At 42.1% G+C, this 19,047-nt stretch overlaps 1 protein-coding gene across 1 annotated transcript; it reads left to right on the plus strand.

Moving 5' to 3' along the window:
• Positions 1 to 9: 9 nt before the first annotated feature.
• On the plus strand, positions 10 to 15,856 carry LOC141752257 (uncharacterized). Its single transcript, XM_074610026.1, has 11 exons — positions 10 to 414; positions 3,619 to 3,739; positions 4,259 to 4,366; positions 4,468 to 4,504; positions 4,672 to 6,467; positions 6,574 to 6,604; positions 7,668 to 9,433; positions 9,525 to 9,573; positions 10,605 to 12,403; positions 12,518 to 12,554; positions 13,728 to 15,856. Exons 1-11 carry the CDS (start codon positions 326 to 328, stop codon positions 15,260 to 15,262), a joined length of 7,368 nt encoding a protein of 2,455 aa, XP_074466127.1. The 5' UTR covers positions 10 to 325; the 3' UTR covers positions 15,263 to 15,856.
• Positions 15,857 to 19,047: the final 3,191 nt, after the last annotated feature.

Genomic DNA, 19,047 nt, shown 5'->3' on the forward strand with positions numbered 1-19,047 from the left:
AGCCAGGCGGTTACCATGGTGCCCTCTGCTGGTTCACATTTTGTCCTGCACGGACCAGTTCCTGGTTGATGGGATAACACGCTTTCGGCGACTCTCTTGGGCTCCACCGCGCAACATTAACTTTTGTAAAGCATGGTTCTTAGTTCACCAAAGAGACATTAAGCGTTGAAACTCCACAGTGCCGCTTGCAGGGTTTAGTCCCAGGCATGTCTGTGTAGACTCTCTCTGCAGGTTTAGCTCACACAGTCAGTAGGCTTTGCCAGCTTGCAACCCGCCAGCTAAGCTAGCTAGCTCACCTGCTAGCTAGCAACATTGCAGTCCCAAAATGACTGACTGCTGCGCCGCAGCGACCTGTGATTACCAGCAATCCGAAAACTCTCCTCCACTTTTCAGCTTCCCTCTGGACCCGGAGCGGTAAGACTTATTTAATTGCGATGTGGTGTTAAAAGACGAGCATGCAACATGAATGTGTTAGCACAGCCACTGTTAGCACTGTTAGCTTAACATCATGTTGGCTAACAGTGACACAACTCCGTGGAAAATGGCGCAGACTAACGCTACTCTTTGAGAGAAAAGTCCGTGTGAAAACAGACTCCGTGCACTCATTCAGTGCTCGGGGACCGACACTAACTAGTGATGTTGGCTGATATCAGTGTATCTTTGTGCTCAGGTATAACACAAACAGAGAGAAAAGCATAGTTTGAAACTTTTTGTGCTGTAATTTAAAACGCCATCGGTGCACGACACCTACCGTCTCGATGGTGTGGGAACATTAGTACTGACGGTAGCTTAGCACAATTAAAATACCTCCCATTAATAGTGCTATGATAGTGGGTTATTTAGTTATTTGGGCTATTCAATTAAATTTGCTATATTGGCATGACTGAACAATATTACCAATTCAATAATAAATAAAAATAATAAAAAAGAACTAAATAAAAACAAAAACATATATATATATACATGTATACAATTCATTAAGCAAATTACAATATATAGATATTTAAAAAGAACGTGCATGTAAATGGAAGAAAACAATAAAGAAGCAATTAATGTTTTGTCCATTAAAACAAACAAACAAATAAAAAAACAATGAATAACAATATATTGCAATATCAAAGGATAAATGTAAAAAACAACAAAACCCCCACAAAAAAAGAGTAAATAAAAGGCAGAATGTGAGTTACATCTATTATGTGTTGTCTTTTAGGCTGTGAAATACATATCCTGCAGCTTCTATGGCGATGACACTATTTTCTCCAAGTAGATGTATTTTATTTTGGTCAGAGAGGGAATCAAAGTGTTGGAGTTTACATTTAATGTTTGTAAAGAATTTTTTTCTAATTTCTTCATATGTGCTACATTGTAGCAGGAAATGTTGCTCTGTCTCCACCTGTCTCTGTGGCTATTGCTTTCTAAACTGCGTACAATTGTACATTCAGTCATTTTGCAGTACAGCTCACTGGGACCAATATCAATTTAAACTTATTTTTTACGTGGTTTTAACAGGTGATGTCCCTATGCATAAATAGCAGTCTAGCGCCCCCTTTTATCCTGTTGTTGCCTCTTATTAACCGGCTGTTTTTTTCACTTTGAGATAGTATTGTGCAACAGTGTTATGTTGCATAAAAATCTATTCAGTAGAATACCATTTCAGGGCTGTGATTGATTGACAGCTGCAGTTCAGCTGGTTGTATCGCAGTAGATAGATAAATAGAATTCAAGTTCCCAGCATCACAGTTCCATAGTGCAAAACATGTTAGTAAAAAAAGTTAGTAGTGCAAAGTACAAAAAAAAATATACCATATATAAAAATACAAGGAGATGAAGAAAACTGTTAAAACTGAATATAGTGCAGGGTACCAGCTGTGATATAGGACTATTAAAAAAGTGAATATAGTTCAGAAAAGACTGTTAAAAAATGAATATAGTGCAGGGTAACTCCAGTACTGTGTATATGGACAGGAAATGTAGCCCCTAAGCCAGAGGAAAGTCTTTCAGGGTCTGGAAATACTTCACATCCAGCCCGGCAATGAGTTTGTATTTTTTCCTCTTCCCCTCCTTTTACTCCGTGTGCTAGTTTTTAATCTGGCAATAGTGTGTTAAATTGAGATAAGTAAATCTCATTTGCTGGTGGGCAAAATCCATCCACATTTATTCTGTGCATGCATCAATGAAATCAGTTGAAAGAGAGAGTATTGTGAAAGATGGAATGAAAGCACATGTAAAATGGTGAAAGCTTCTCAGTAATCAGTCGTTCTGTCTTCTTTCTTTTTTTTTTGTCATTGCCAACACTGAGGCAGGGTTGTGTTACAAATGCATCAAACCAAAGCAAAATAGCATCAGTCAAGTGTATCAGTGGGTGTACCAAATCTATGTAATTGTTGCAGTCATGACCTCTTGAAGCGTGACCGCACCATGCATGTGCAATAAGCATCAAAAGCATCTCTCACAGAGAGTTGTGTATGGATGTTATGTTTGTCTAAAAATGTATTTGAACTTGTATTTGCCCAGTGGTGAAGCATAGCAATTGGAAGTTTAAGTTAGCCTATACAGTGGTTCGGACCAATGTAATAATATAGTGACTGTATACACTTGTATTTACATTAATTTCCTATATGTTTTTCAATCAGTTAGCATGTTGAACTCTCTGAAATAAGAAAAGACTGTCACCTTTTTAATAATTATTGAATGAATATTGTTGTGCCTTTAATGTGTTATAACTAGGGCTGTCAATCGATTAAAATATTCAATCGTGATTAATAACAAATTAATCATACATTTTTAATCTGTTTAAGATGTACTGTAAAGGGAGATTTGTCGAGGATTTAATACCCTTATCATCATGGCAGTGGGCAAATATGCTTATGTATGTATATATTTATTATTGGAAATCAATTAACAACACAAAACAATGACAAATATTGTCCAGAAGCCCTCACAGGTACTGCATTTAGCATACAAATTATGCTCAAATCATAACATGGCAAACTGCTGTCAGTGTGCTGACTTGACTAGGACTTGCCCCAAACTGCATGTGATTATCATAAAGTGGGCTTGTCTGTAAAGGGGAGACTCGTGGGTACCCATAGAACCCATTTTCATTCACATATCTTGAGGTCAGAGGTCAAGGGACCCCTTTGAAAATGGCCATGACATTTTTTTTTCCGCCAAAATTTAACTGCGCTTTATGTAGCCACTTTCAACAAGCTAGTATGACATAAGCCTGCTACAACCTCCGAAAGATTGATAAATGTAATGTGTTTATATCGCGTTAATGTTGACAGCCATAGTCATAACCTTACAAACTAGATCCAGAAAGTAGCCTAGCTTAAGCAGTCCTGTCATATGTCTATAGTGTACTATTTAGAACTATGGTCACAATATAGTAATGCAAAGAGTCCCCATGCTCACCCATGTTAAACTTGTCCATCACAGCTGTGATGAGCTGTTTTGGAATTGACCCGAACGTTCGAGAGTTCATGTCCGTTTGTCGAGTCATTATTTAATATATTACAGAATAGAGTAACAGAATATTAATGCACAAGCGTTTTGACTAATGTTTGGTTTAATTATTAACTCTCTGGTTGTCACCCCTTGTCCTGCTGTATTTTTCAGATGCAAACAATGGTTGATCAACTGTCACCGCCAAGATTTGGCATCAGAACCTCCTGAGCAGTTGCATAAACTGTACAGACTGTGTGCAAAGCACTTTGAGCCCTCTGTGATCTCTAATCAGGTAAGAAGCAAATCTATTTCCTATTATCCTTTTGTGTACTTTATAATAATAATAATAATAATAATTGTCATTTGCCCCCTGTTTTGTTTTTATACTACCACTAGTGCTGTTCTTAGTAAGCAAACTTTCTAGGCTTGTTGTGCTTTTTTCACAACATAATAAGGATTACAGGTTTCTAGTGTTCCATGTACATACATAAGGTGGGAAGAATATTAGAAAAACATCTGTGCAATCAGTCAATGTAATGCAATCCCATCACATGTAACTCAATGTATAACACAAGTTGGTGGGTTAAAAAAATTACACCAACTTCCTTTAAAACAGCAACTAAAACACTTTGGTTTATTAGACAGTATGTTGAAGTCATACTTTTATTTTATAGTACAGTGCTACTGTATACGTAGTTAGATTTCTTAAGACTAATATCATATGGTGTGAACGTCGATGGGAAATCCCCCGCTTCACATAGAATATTGAGGATTAGCATAAACGTGAGATCTCCTGCTTTTTGTTTTTCAGAGCGCCTCCAGTTGTGTCTTAAGGGAAGATGCTGTTCCAACAATATTTGACTCAACAATGCCTGTGAATAATCAATCAACCTGCAACAGGAAACGAGCAAGAGATCCTGTAAGTGTTCAATTCGATCTTTAAAATTTCTCTTCTGAACATTTTTCATCAGCCGTTAACACACAAAAAATGACATGTAATTATTTTTTCCATCTATCTAGTCTGAAGAGGAACCTACCTCTGTGAAGAAGACAAAAGGTAACTGGTTAGCTTCATTCTTGGAAAAACCTCCTTATTTATGCCCTTTGAGTTTAGTCTATGTTAGAATGTAATCACCCCTTTTGTAAATAAATATTCACTGATTGAATTGGCAATTTTTAAAATCATTTCAGCCTTTCATTCAGGCTTTTTCTCTTTCCTGTCAGAAAACAAATCAACAACAGAAGTGACTGAGGAGAGGAGAGAAGTACCTGGGGAGAACAGTGCAGCAGCTGAGCTGCAAAAAGAGAACCAACCTCAAGAGTATGTAGCCAGCTCTAAAGCAAAAGAGACTCTGAAAGTCTATTTCAAGGAAATCCTGGCAATGACTGGGTTCAGCATAAATGGTGCAAACACCGACGAGTCGACCGGAGGTGCGAGAGGACAGCAGGCCCTCAATCGCATCTGTGTGGAGAAAATCGACAAGAAAGAAATCCTCCAGTTCAGCGAAGACCTCATGCGGGAGGAGATCCAGAACAGCCTCAGACAGGCCCGGTTCTTCTCCATTCTGCTTCAGGATGTGACGAGTATAGAGGGAAAGGAGCAGATCCCAGTTTTCATCAGGTCGGTCACTGTAGATGGGTTCCCACAAAAGCACCTCATTGGGTTCCTACCATGCGACATGGATACAGAGAGTCTGTTTTACATGCTCCTCTCAGAGTTACGTAACAAGTGGGGGCTGAGGATGGAGCACTGCAGAGGACTGACTTATCTGGTTACAGGCAGCATGTGTCAGAAAATGCGAGACCTCACCTCCAGGATCTTGCAGGAGTTCCCGCAAGTGGTCCTGTCACCAAGTGACCCATATGCCTTCAACATATGGATTATTCGCTGCATGCCTGTGCCCTCCATTCAAAATGTTGCTAACACTGTAGAGGAGGTGGCCTCTTTACTCAGGAGAACACCGTCGCTGTGCAAAAGATTGGAGGGAAAGATCCAGATGGCATATGGGCATATGAAAGGGGAAGTGGACAGGATCAAGACAGCTGTCAGCGAGAATTGGGAATATGGCACTGATGCCTTCCAGACCATGTTAGACATTCTGGAGCCATTCCTGAACTGCATCAATGAGATGATTTCAAAGGTAGATGAAGATACTGCTGAACAGATGGCCAAGCTCAAGCCAGTTTTGAAGAATTTCAATTTCATCATCACACTTGTTGTTCTGAAGAACACCCTCTGTTGTGTGAGCATACTCAACTCGAGTCTCAGGGGAATAATTAGCATCAGCAGTACGTTGCAGTACACAATTTCCAATGCCTTAAAGCTGGTAAGCAAATACCAACAGGAGCTCGCAATATTCCACAGGAAATGGTTCTCAGATGCGGTTGGCAGAGCAAAGAAGCTGGGAGCGGAGGTCACCAAACCAGAGACGGACCAAGAAGACACAAGTGAAACACCGCTGGAGGACCTTTTCAGAGAAACTCTAAGCCGGCCCATCTTGCAGTATCTCGTCGCAGAGGTGAAGAGAGTGTTCAGCACAGAGATGGTGAGGATTCTCCGATGGCTTTCCTTAGTGCCATCTTACATGGCCGACCACAATTTCAGCATTCGCAGGGATAAAGTAGCAGACGCCAACTTGAACAACCTCGCGCGGCCCGACACATTCTACGAAGAGCTTGGCTGTTGGGAAGTGAAGTGGAGGCATGCAAGCAAGCGCAGAATCCTACCAACCACCGTGTTCGCCACACTCAAGATTCCAGATATCGGCTTTTACCCGAATGTGCAGAGCCTGCTGCGGGTGTTGGGCACTGTTCCATGTGTAAATGCAGAGGCAGATGTGTATGGTCAATACCATATGGTACTGGAGCGGTGCTACTCCTACCTGAGAGCCACACCAGAGGACCAAAGACAATGCAGCATGGCATATGTCTACGTGAACCAAGATGTGCACTTCAATGTTGAACAAATGGTGGAGTCATATACCCAGAAGCATCCAGACATCCTGCAGTTGCTGCAGACGGTTAGTAGATTTTCATGAGCAGAATACTATTTAAATTTCATTGCCCTCTTTAGTGATAAAACAACTGTTCTTCCTGAAATTAAATTATACTTTGTGTGTGTTACAGGATGATGACACAAAGGAGAAACCTCCCCAAGGTGAGATGGCTTTGAAATTATTTATTCAGCATGCAGCAATTTTGGTTAATCACACAGCTGTTCTATCACATTATATAGCAATTTAAGGGAATGTTGTTTTCGAAATAGAGCTATTGAGACAAAGATGGGCAGCATACACAATGATGGCTACATATAAAATGATGTTTTTGAATTAAATGACTATTGGACTTGAGTGGAATAACTTGGGCAAATTTAATAATATTTGTTGTTAAACTACAATCTTTTTATTTATTTATTTTCATTATTTATTTTTTATCAGGGCCCAAGCACCGACAATGTCGGACAGTAAAGGCCTTATTGAAACTGAAGGAATTATTATTATTATTATTAAAATGAATCGCATTTTTGAGGTCCTTGCAGAAAGTTTTTAAACTTTGCACACGCGGTGGAAAATTTTATATTTTTGGGGTCTCGGGGCTTGGGTGTGGCAAAATGGCTCCCTACAAAGTTGGAAAAATTCAGCCCCTCATTCGGGTTTCACTTACATATATGAAATTTGGTAGGCAGATATAACCTGTGGAGACGCACAAAAAAGCCTCTTGGAGGTATAGCCGAAACCCAACAGGAAGTCAGCCATTTTGAATTGAATGTGCCATTTTCACCCATTTTAGCATTTTACAGGCCCTGTTCTTTAACAAACTCCTCCTAGAGAATTCATCTGATCGACTTGAAATTTGGTCAGTATCATCTTAAGATTGTTGTGATCAATATTAATCAAAGGTTTTCATGCAACATTGGTGACATGGCGCAGTGGCGAAAAAAGTGCCTTTTGCCATAAAACAGGAAGTTGTAACTTCTGCTTACTTTGTCAAATCTGCTCCAAATTTCTCAGCCATGATAAGGGTCCAGGCCTGAGGATATTTACACACCAATACCAGCTCATAGTCCCGCTCCTAAACTTTAGCTACGCCCTCTTTCATAACTCATGAACCGTTTGTCATAGACAGTAGAGGGAGGCATCATTGCACTCAGCAGAGTTCCTGTTTCACTGTGCCTGGCCGCTTATTTACTAATATGTTTACATTCCCATTTCTCATTTCAGTGACCTCCCATGGGAACCATGCTGAGAAGGACACTGAAGAAGAATTACAGTTCATAAACCTAGAGATGGATGCTGAAAGGCTTGTGGAGTTGAAGTGTGCAGAGACTGATAGAGAATCTCTAAAATCTGCTTTGCAGGCTGCAGTGACGGCAGCATACAGCAGTCAAAGCAGGCGACACGGTGACGGTTCTGCTCAGGAAGGAGAGGTCGAGTATGTGACCAAGTCTGAAATGAAAGAAGTCCTCACTGTTTGCGAGAAGGCCGTCAGGGAGGGAATCCTCATGGAGGTGGGGACTTCATTCTTTTCCCTGTTCATCGACCGCGTTGTGAAGTTCGGGGAGAAAGATTATCTTCCACTCTTCCTGAGGTTCGTGGACAGCTTTGATGTCATGCGATTGGAGTTGATGGGGTTCCTCGAGGCAGCTCTAGACTGTGATGCCATGGTACAGCGTCTCCTGGAAATAGTAACAGTTGAGTGGCGTCTTGATTTGAGTAACTGCAGAGGTCAAGCGTACCTAGGCTCTGGTGATGTTTCCTACAAGCTGAAAGCCTTTGCCTGCAAAGTCCAGGAGAATCACCCTCTTGCTATAAGCACACACTGCTCTTCCTACTCTTTCAACACATGGTGGTCAAAATCCATCCCAGTGCCTGCTATTAAGAGAGCCCTGGATACGTTTGAAGAGGTTGTGATGTTTTTTGGCAGCAGTGCTACTCTGCAAAAACAGCTAGACCACGTGATAGCCTATGGTCTTAGAGAGAGCTATGAAAAGATCCAAGAGTTACAGGGGAAGTTCTGTGCCCTTTGGCAAGAGAAGCATGATTCGTATGAGGTGTTTGTGCAGATGCTGGAGCCCCTGGTTGAGTGTCTGGAGAAAATCAAAAATAACCCACAGAGATGGAAAGCCTTTGTGTCTGACCAAGCTGGGGCACTCCTCCGCAAGGTAATGGAGTTTGATTTCATCATTGCTATGGTGGTCTTGAAGAATGCATCATCTTTCACCAGGGAGCTGAGTGCAGGTCTCCAGAAGGACCACTTCAGTGCCGCATCCCAGCTTTGCCAAATCAGTGGTATCGTGGCCACTCTGAACCGAGTGAAAACAAATATGAAGGTGTTCCACCAGAACTGGTTTGACGAGGCCTGTGCAATGGCACAGAGTCTACGAGTGCAGATTGAAGTGCCTGAAAATTCTGTGCCAAGAGACGGCATGATGAAGCCAGTCGGTTTTTACAAAGATGGCTTAAGCGTGCCCCTAGTAGACAACCTCATCAATGCCGTGAAGGATCATTTTTCAGAGGACCACAAAGAAGCTCTCAACTTCCTCTCCCTAGTTCCATGCTCAGTCACAGTGAGTTACATGTTTGAGAGCTTGAAGTCCAAGCCTCCTCTCTACAGCAGCGATCTTCCTGATGCTGACAACTTCTTCACAGAGTTGTGCTGTTGGAGAGTGACATGGAAGACCAAAGTTGCATCTGTGACCATCCCAGGCTCAATATTTCACACGTTGCGCCTGCCACTCATGCAGTACTTTGGTAACATCAATGCACTGCTGAGGATTATGTCCGTGCTACCAAGCACAGCACTGGAGGACTGCGGCGTCATAATGCGCCACAAGAGGTTCCAAGAGTACTTGAGAAACACAAATCCCAAAGACAGGTCCCCGTGCTTGGCTATGCTGCAGGTGGGCACGGACTTCAGCAGAGACCTGGACCGCATGGTGACCCAGTGTTTGAAGGTTACCCCGCAAGCCTTGGAGGGTATATGTCTGGTACGTGACTGTATTCTTTCATACAAAATGGAAGTATGTATTAATTATACGAATGCTGGACTAATTTTTATTTACCTGTTTATATTCACAGGACAAGGAATCCAAAAGTTTCAAAGGAAACTCTGAAAATAATATGGAAGGTATGGTTGTTTACATATATTTTTTTTGTTATTATTACTAGGGCTGTCAATCGATTAAGATATTTAACTTGCCCTAAACTGCATGTGATTATCATAAAGTGGGCATGTCTGTAAAGGGGAGACTTGTAGGTAACCATAGAACCTATTTTCATTCAAATATTTTGAGGTCAGAGGTCAAGGGACCCCTTTGAAAATGGCCATGCCAGTTTTTCCTCTCCAAAATGTACCAATGAATTCCTTAGGTTTTCTAGTTTCATATGATGACAGTATCTTCACTCTAGCTTTAAAACTGAGCCCAGTACAACCTCCAAAAGATCGATTGTGTTAATGTGTTAAAGAAATTAGTGCCGTTAAAAGGAATTTTCATTATCGCGTTAACTTTGACAGCCATAATTATTACATTTATTAACGACTCCTAATTGATAAGAGTACATGACTTAAGGGTGCTAAATTTGATATCCAGAACATTAATATAGCAGCAAACAACTATTTTCTATGTAAAGATATAGAGGAGTAATGCCCACCTGAGCAGAGAATGAAGTCACTCTCCCTCTGTGTATGTTGTAATCAGAGCTTCTCTGTGCTTTGTTGACATCGCCGTGCCGGCCGTGCGTGCTTTTAGTGCTTGTGAGCGTGCCCCACTGGCTAGCTCAAGACCGCCATGCTGCACTGCTCTCATACGGCGGTTACAGCTGATAACGTCGTTCCGATCGACGGCGCCGACGCGGAAGCATAGCACCCACCCTTCGGTTTCCCCCCAGGTTAACACTGTTAGCTCTCTGTCAGCAGTGTTGCCTCTGTTTTCACTGTTAGCACTGTTAGCACCTTAAGCTGCAAGCTGCCGGCTCAGTCGTCTCCATGTTGAGAGCTGTGCGGAGGCAATAGAAATGCTCCCAATCTCACATTTATCACCTTTAACTAATTTTCATACTAAATTATTGAAAGTAGCTTTTTTACCGTGATTTGAATTTGTCATATTTGTCATGACCACTGGTGTGTTGTCTGTCTGTTTTCTCCCCTGATATATTTAGTTGATGGTGTCAAGGAGGAAGCTGAAGAGGCAAAAATTCAACAATCTCCTGACAAGGTTGAGGACCAAGACATGAAACCAGCAGATGAGAATGGGCACTCAGGAGATAACCGTCAAAGTCTGGCGACGGTGTTCAAACTGGCCACACTACTGGGGAAAAAGAACGGCGGTCTATCTGACCTCTCAGAAGAGGACAGAGAGCTTTTCATCCAGGAGCTCAGCATGTGCCACTGGTTCGGAAATGAGAGCAGAAGCACACCTTCTATAGGTGATGATGAAATGGTGAACCTCCTCATAAATGGAATCCGAGATGTCATACTCAAGGAAATACAGGAGTCGCCGTTCTTCTCCCTTATCACAGACAAACCTGTTAAAATCGCTGACAAGACCCACGTCCCCGTTTTTGTCAGGTATGTCGGAGAATGTGCTCCAAAAGTAGAGCTCATGGGTTTCCTACCATTTGATGAAAACTGTCATGTTGACACACAAGCGGATAACCTTGCAAAGATTCTCACTGAAGACTGGGGCTTACCAATGACTCAGTGTCGTGGACAAGCATTCATGCACCTGGGCTCAGGTTATCAAAGCCTGAAGAAAATGTCTTTGGATTTCCTCCAAAGCTATCCTCTCTCTGTTGTAACACCCAGCGAGTCTTGCGGCCTTGCCCACTGGCTGGCAGGAAGTGTGCCTTGCCCTTCAGTAGCAAAAATGTTGGAAATCACTGAAGACCTGCTGCTGTTCTTTGATGACTCTCCTTCTCTGGAGGAACAGCTAGCAAAGGCTGTTGACGGGCTTTTGAATATGCCGAGAGAGGCACTGGAGGAAATGCCTGAGACATGTTGCTCGAGGTGGAAAAAGAGAGAGGACTTCTTTGACATACTCGCTGACACATTAGAGGGCATCCTCAGCTGCCTAGATGCTGTTAGCTCTAGTGCCATAGGCGCCAAGTCAATGCATGCACAAGTCCTCTCCACCGCTCTGAGAAATCTGGATTTCATCGTCACCCTTGTGATTTTGAAGAATGCTTGTGCTCCTCTCCGTAACTGTAGCACTGTCTTCCGCTGTGGAAACCCTGCTGATATTCTCTGTGAAGTGGAAAAAATCCCCTCGATCGTAGAGACTCTTAACAAAATGCTAGAAAATGTGAGCACTCTTCACTCCTCTTGGTTTGAGCAGGCATTCCAGCTAGCAACCAAGGTAGCTCCTGAACAAGTGTGCTTCTCAGAGGAAGCCAACAGCTATGAATCTCCTGAGATATATTACAGAGAAAAATTGAGCGTTCCACTCCTCAGGAGTCTCATTGATGAAATGAAGTACAGCTTCTCAGACAGCCACCTAAAGACCCTGTCGGTCCTGTCGTTACTGCCCTCCTGCAATCCACAGCCCATCGAGCCGGAGTCCGCAGACGAGCCTTTCAGCCTCTACCTGGCAGACCTTTCTGAGCCTGAAGCAGCCGAGCAGGAAATCAACGCGTGGGCTGCTGTCTGGAGTGAGAAATACCAGGATGCTGCTCCTCCATCATCCATCACTGAAACATTAGTCCACCCCGAGTCAAAGAGCCACCCGACTGTTACCTCACTGCTTAGGCTAGTAGCTGTCCTGCCTAGTGTCAGTATGGAGTTTGACCTGATGAAGACCACTCTGAATTCCATGAGGGATCTGTTAAAAAACACTGTATGCAAAGGCAGCAGAAAGGATCACGTGGTGCTTCTCTCTCACTGCACAACACTCCAGAGACTGCCCGAGGTCATCGAGAAGTGTATGGAGGTTGATCCAGAGAGCAGTCCATGTCTTTCCCAGGTACATTTAAAATGGTTTGAAGATTGTTCTTTGTTTATTCACCATGTTGTAAAAGAAAACAAAGTTATTTGCATTTTTACTGCCATTCTAATCATCACTACATTGTTTTTTTAGGTGATGGGAACTTTGCAAAGACTAAAGCTGGACAGTGGTAAGTCCATTCTTATCAACTTGATTACCAGGGGTGTCACAGTTTCGATTCTAAATCGTAAATCAATCGAAATTTGCTTCCGATTTCGACTATTGAAATCCAAAACAGGATCAACATTTTTTTTTTTTTTTTTTCGCCCTGCCTATTGGTTGGGAGGAAAATACAGCTGAACTCAAGAAATGTAACAGCCACCTTACTCATGGTTTGAACTATAAACCAGCACAAATTATCAACATAAGCCACCATGTTCTGAACCGATACATTACATTACAAGCACTAACAAAAGTAAAATTTGCATTTAGGAACATAAAACAACAAACTTAAAACTACTCAGTCCAGCACTCGGGACTAGGCAGGCATGATGGGAAATGTGAGCTGTCCCTGTCCCTAAGATGCATATGCCTTTGACATTGTACACTGCATGAATTAGCCTAGCCGCTAGCAGACTTTAGGTAGTTAGTTAGTTTCCTTAGTCATAGCTCTTCTACTCTTACTTAGTTTAACATTAAGTCACTGCATCTCCCAACAGAACACCACGGTTGAATTTCAGCCTACATGCACGTTTTTTCAGCTCAACGTTGTTGAATCAGATCAGCTGATATTGGTAGCAACAAGCTAGCGGGACTGCCGAGTGCTGTCTCTGTCAAAGCTCCGCCTCGGCCCTCGGTGACAAATAGCGATCAGACGAGAGAGAGAGCAGAGAGGAGAGAAACAAGCGCGACAGTAAATGACAACAAAACCGTATTTTTGTAGATTAACGGCACACTTGTAATGCACTTCAGAAGGATTTCTGTTTTGTTTTTGTTATGATTATGTACTGAGGTGGGTCACCGATACTGATATTGAAAAAAATGCAGCTTTTTATATTGTAGACTGTTGTAGTCTAATTTTTTTAAACACTTTCTAAATAGAAAAGGGAGTTCAGTTCTCTTTTTAAAGAAGAATTTGGAAGTGTAAGTGACGGTTGTCATGGCATAAAACACATCTGTTGACCTTTACGAATCAAGACTCCGCAGTCTAACAATGGCATGTTTAAATCGAAAATCCAATCAAATGCTGACACCCCTATTTATTATCAAGAATCGTAATGTCTTTGATTGTAATTATGGGATGACAAATAATGAATACATTTGTATGTGCGGCATTAACATTTATTTTTATTTTTATAATCAGGAGGCGTTAAAGTTGAACCGGCGGCGCCAACAGAATCGCACGCCTCCGTTGTAGCAGACAAGCCTGCTGATGGAGAGGTGAAATCGGCCGATGGTGAAGTGACGCTGGAGGTCGCACAGGGCCCAAGAAAAGCGGTGTCTTTCTATGAGCCACAGCTGCGTGAACAAATCCTCAAGGAACTCTGGGACTCTCAGTTCTTTACAGTTATAACCGAGCAAGCTGTTGAAATAGACGGCGAGCTCTATGTGCCGCTGTGCATCAGGTACCTAAACAAAGAGGACATCCAGTGTGAGGAAACTCTGGCTTTCATCCCTTTTGGTGAAGACCCAGTTGTCTTTGCAGATGCTATTGAGACTGCCCTGTCTGAGAAGTGGGGGCTCAATATGGAGTACTGTAGAGGGCAGGCTTTGCTCAGTGTTGGTGAAGTAGGAGCTCAGATGAGGGTTGTAAGTTTAGCTATAGCTAAGAAATACCCCCAGGCTGTAAGAACTGTCAGCTCCGCCGTGTCTCTTAATGTGTGGCTGGCTAAATCTTCTCCCGCTCAAGAAGCAGGAGAAGGAGCAGTTCTCATAGGTAAAATCTTACATTGGCTCACAGAGGACACAGAACGCCAGAACAAACTGGAAGACGTGATCATTCACGTGTACCAGCAGGATGAAGTAAAGGGCAACGAGCTGAGGGACAGACTCAGGAAGAAGTGGGATAAGAGTCACGACATGCACGAGGTGATGGTAGAGATTTTAGAGGCCGTCATGCTCTGTTTGAATGAGTTGAAATGTGAGGGAAGTGCTTCAAACCAGCAGCAAGCATCGCAGATGTTCGATGCGATCAGAAACTTTGAGTTCATCCTGTCGACAGTGGTGCAGAAGAACATCTTGAGTGTAACTAAGAAGCTGAGTCAGTCTCTTCAGGGCAAACCCTTAGATATGTTACTCGCTGTGAATAATTTGCCTGATCTCAAAGCGTCGCTCAGTAAACTGAAGAGTGACATCGACACCCATCACAAGGCCTGGTTTGAGGAAGCCACCGCGCTGGCTTCTAAACTCCATGTTACGATGTTGCACTCAGTGCTCCTAGAGCCATTGAGTGAGTTCTACAAAGAATCAGTAAGCATGAAGGTTGTAGAGCACTCAATAGCAGAAATCGATGACCTCTTCACAGAAAAGGTGTTGGATACGTTGAGGTGTCTGGAGATTGTGCCTTACGCAATGTCCAAAGTAGAAACCAGCATTCTTAGCGGTCTCGTGTTCCGCTTGTACAAGGAGGACCTGCCAGATCAGGTCTCTCTTCACTCTGAGATGAAGTCGTGGAAGGAGAAATGGTTGGATCCCCTGGCAGGCTATCTCCCGACGACCGTACTCGATACGCTCAAGACGTCACATATAAGAAGTTTTAGCAACATTGAGACTCTCCTCAGACTCCAGGTCATCTTGCCGTTTTCAAGAAGGGAGAGCAACTTCAGGCAGGGAAAAAGAAGCTTACAGGAGTTCATCCAGCAGGAGAAGCGGCCCCTCACTGAGCTCCATCCTCTGTAAGAGTTGCAGGTCTTCCGTCGCGGCTAGCAGATTTGAGCGATGCGTTTTGAGATGTCACCGCCACCATACCTAAGAACTGTCTCAACCCTAGTTGAGGTCCCATGTTCTGAACTTTCTGTGTACATTATTGATCTAAATTCTTTGAGATTTTCCTTTTGTTGTTATCCTGCAAACCAAGCCCTATGTTATGTTTTTTTTTTTTTATTCTGTAGTTTGTACAGTTGTACTGCCCAATGGGACCAATGTCTTGGCAAAAAAAAAGAAAGAGCAATGCTTGTGTGCCTTGATGCGAAACGAATAATTCACCCCATGTATCACGATAATTCAGATGTTGAAAAATGTCCCATTGGCGTTGACTGACTTCCGTATCGCTGTCATGAATTCATTATGATTAAATGATTAAATTGCACCCTTAACCTTTTCCTGGGCACAAATAGAAATGGTTAGTTCCATCATGTCTCCTGATGATTTTCTCATGTTTCCTGTCTCTTTGCAGGAATGAATTTGCTGTAAACGTATCTTTTGAAAGAATGTTTCCTTAATAGGAAAACCTTCATATATATTTGTCAAAAAAGTAATAAAATGCTCCAAAAATATGTTTTGGCTTTTGTGTTTCACTTTTTCAAGATAGATGTACAGCAGGATTTCGTGTGTGAAGTAATCACGACAAGTCAACACAAGATGGTGCAGTGGGGCTGTAATTTGTCTTGAGAGGAAATAACAATCTGGTCAGAAGTGTCACTACAGTACATGAATATAGTTGTCAATTTTATCACTAAATGTAGTGGTAATACCTGCAGGGATGGTATTAAAGTAATTTTATTATTATTATTTTTAATTGAGATCGAAGATCTTTTACTGGGAGTCCTGGTAATGAAGTCTAGCTGGGCTGAAGGAAGTCCTGGAGGTTACTAGCTAGAATTAGCTACATGAAATTATTTTTTGTTTTTTGTTTTAGTATTACTATTCTGGTAAATGAAAATAAACAAATGCAAAGAAACTATGTTTTTTTAGTTTGTTTTTTTTAAAGGAAGTTAAAGTGTCATATATTAACTGATATGCTAATGGGGCATTTCAATCAGACTGCCAATGTTAATGATTGCTGACTGAAAATAGTTCACCCTCTAGTTTGGGTCATAATCTGCATTAAATTAAAAAAAAAAAAGAAAGTCTTGCATGATTCACTTACTGATCAACAAGGATGTGGGTTTAGAAGGAGGGTTGTTAAGGTCATACAGCCACCACGTTATCAAGATATCTGGTAAATATTTATTTTACAATTACCTTTTGTCCTCAAATAAAAGAGTCAGGTCTGTGCAATGCTGGGTACGTGAGAGAGACTGGTTTGACTGGTATCTGCCAGTAATGCAAATCACGGCTCTCCGGCTCCATTGTGGTTCGGTTAATGTGTAATTTCTAAGAACAAGTGCATTCTGTGAGTCCGCTGTAGCACAGTGTCTGCCTTTTCTTGTCAATTATTTGCTATGAATTCCGATCTGGTGTGTAAGACTTTTTAAGAGGAATTTAAATAACACAAAGCTACTGTGCTGACGATTGGAAAAGCAAGGTACGGCAGCTGTTTTTGTGTATGGCTTTATTTAATTCATAAGTTATTACTAGGGCTGTCAATCGAATAAAATATATAATCGCGATTAATCACAAATGAATTGCACATTTTTGTATCTGTTCAAAATGTACCTTAAAGGGAGATTTGTCAAGTACTTAATACTCTTATCAACATGGGAATGGACAAATATGCTTGCTTTATGAAAATGTATGTATACATTTAACATTTGGCATAAAAAATATGCTGAAATCATAACATGGCAAACTCAAGCCCAACAGGCAACAACAGCTGTCAGTGTGTCAGTGTGCTGACTTGACTATGACTTGCCCCAAACTGCATGTGATTATCATAAAGTGTGCATATCTGTGAAGGGGAGACTCGTGGGTACCTAGAGAACCCATTTTCATTCACATATCTTGAGGTCAGAGGTCAAGGGACCCCTTTGAAAATGGCCATGCCAGTTTTTCCTCGCCAAAATTTAGCGTAGGTTTGGAGCGTTGTTTAACCTCCTTTGGGGTAAGCTAGTATGACGTGGTTGTTTCCAATGGCTTCTTTAAGTTTTTGCAAGTTGCGTTAAAGAAATGAGTGATGTTAAAACGAATTTACTTGAACACATTATTATCGTGTTAACTTTGACAGCCTTAGTTATTACTCTTTTATATAACTGGAGGCCCCATCAAATGTTATACTGAATTTAAAGCTGACAAATACATATAGCTATAGCTTTGCATTGTTTAGTATTTGAATCTCTATCCTGGTTTATTCCAGTGTTCCTCAGCGGGTAATAAACTGATGTTATTAACTGACTGAAGCTATACTGACACAATACCCCAGGGCTCATTTAAGTCACTTTAAATTCAAGTTAAAGATATGATGTCAGGGACTAAATTTGATTTTTTTCCCTCTTTGCCCCTGAAATATCCTACAGGTTTCATGAATAGAAAGATTGCTGCTGTTAAAACCCTTCCATACATACATACACTTTGTGCTTGTTGACGTGAAGCCACCTTATCTTTAACACGGATAACCCCACTGAGTGCACTTTTTTTAAAGCGACATGTATTCTTCCTGTGAGCTGTAACAGCAGATGCCTCCCTGACAAAGCCCTGATTGTCGGTGCTCAGCTCAGTGTGAAAGGAGCATCTCCGTGTCCCCCGCTCAGCTGCTGAGCAAACGGATCTGTCTCCGCTGTGGACGGGCCCTGCCGGCAGCAGGCCTCACTGTAGCCACATGCAACACAGCAGCTTCGTCTCATAACCCCCATCTCTACCCTCTCCGCCAAGAGTGGTGTGCCTCCCTACAAGCTGTGTTTTATTTATTTACACTCTGGACGCGGAGGTGGACTTTGTTACAGTTTAAATCTCAGGTGCAGCCGGTGTGTTTGAGCATGAAGAACACATCCTCCATCTTTAAGCAAAACAAGGTATTGCCATAATTGACCCGTGCACCAGGTTTCCTGCTGGAAGTCAAGGTTCTGCACTGATGTAAGACCCGTGGCACTCTGTAATCATGTCCATACACAGCCAGGATTTAACTACACTCTGGAGGAGAAGACACAGGGCTTAAGTGGATTTGATTTCAAGGTTCCCTTTCAGGGAAAATTGGCAGCACAGGCCTAGAATTCAGATCCTTTTGGTTTGAATTATTCAGATGTCAACTTGTTGATTGTACTCTTAGAGAACACTTCATTTTTTACTTGCCATTGTAAAGCTTAAGGATTTTAAACTGTAAGTGAAATGGGAATGACTGTCTTCGGTGAGTGTGTTTAACCAATACTGAGGTGTATAAGAGATTATCCCATCATGAAGCAGTGAATGCAATTTATTTTATGATTGCTGACAAGCTTTTCTTGATTGTCTGAGGAAAAAAACCTGTACAAAAGCCTTTATTTGGGCCTGGAACATTTCCGCAGAGCAACGGGCATGCAGCTTGGAATTTTCAAATGCTTTTGTAATCCTTAAACAAGTAAGCTTTAATCATTTATAGGGATGCTCTGGTGCTCTCACGCCTCCGCCAACCACAATCTAAAAGGCTAAACTCATAAGAACCAGATGTATCCGCACAATTTATCTATTGTGCTGTTCAGAGGCCTGCAGCCGGGCCGGTGCCTGTCGCTATGATTCCTCTATCGGCTTCATGTTTACCAGGAGGTGTGAGCGGAGCGGACAGCGCACCCAGACTCTGCTGAAGTCATCACCCCACCCACACGGTTCACCTC

The sequence above is a fragment of the Sebastes fasciatus genome, chromosome 16 (assembly GCF_043250625.1).
Source record: "Sebastes fasciatus isolate fSebFas1 chromosome 16, fSebFas1.pri, whole genome shotgun sequence".
Taxonomy (NCBI): Eukaryota; Metazoa; Chordata; class Actinopteri; order Perciformes; family Sebastidae; genus Sebastes; species Sebastes fasciatus.

What these genes read in the sequence shown, in the direction of transcription:
- LOC141752257 (XM_074610026.1), top strand. Translation starts at nt 326, where the DNA reads ATGACTGACTGCTGCGCCGCAGCGACCTGTGATTACCAGCAATCCGAA. An exon ending in CTCTGTGAAGAAGACAAAAG is followed by an intron (nt 4,505 to 4,671) that starts GTAACTGGTTAG and finishes CTTTCCTGTCAG; the next exon opens with AAAACAAATCAACAACAGAA. An exon ending in AAGACTAAAGCTGGACAGTG is followed by an intron (nt 12,555 to 13,727) that starts GTAAGTCCATTC and finishes TTTTATAATCAG; the next exon opens with GAGGCGTTAAAGTTGAACCG.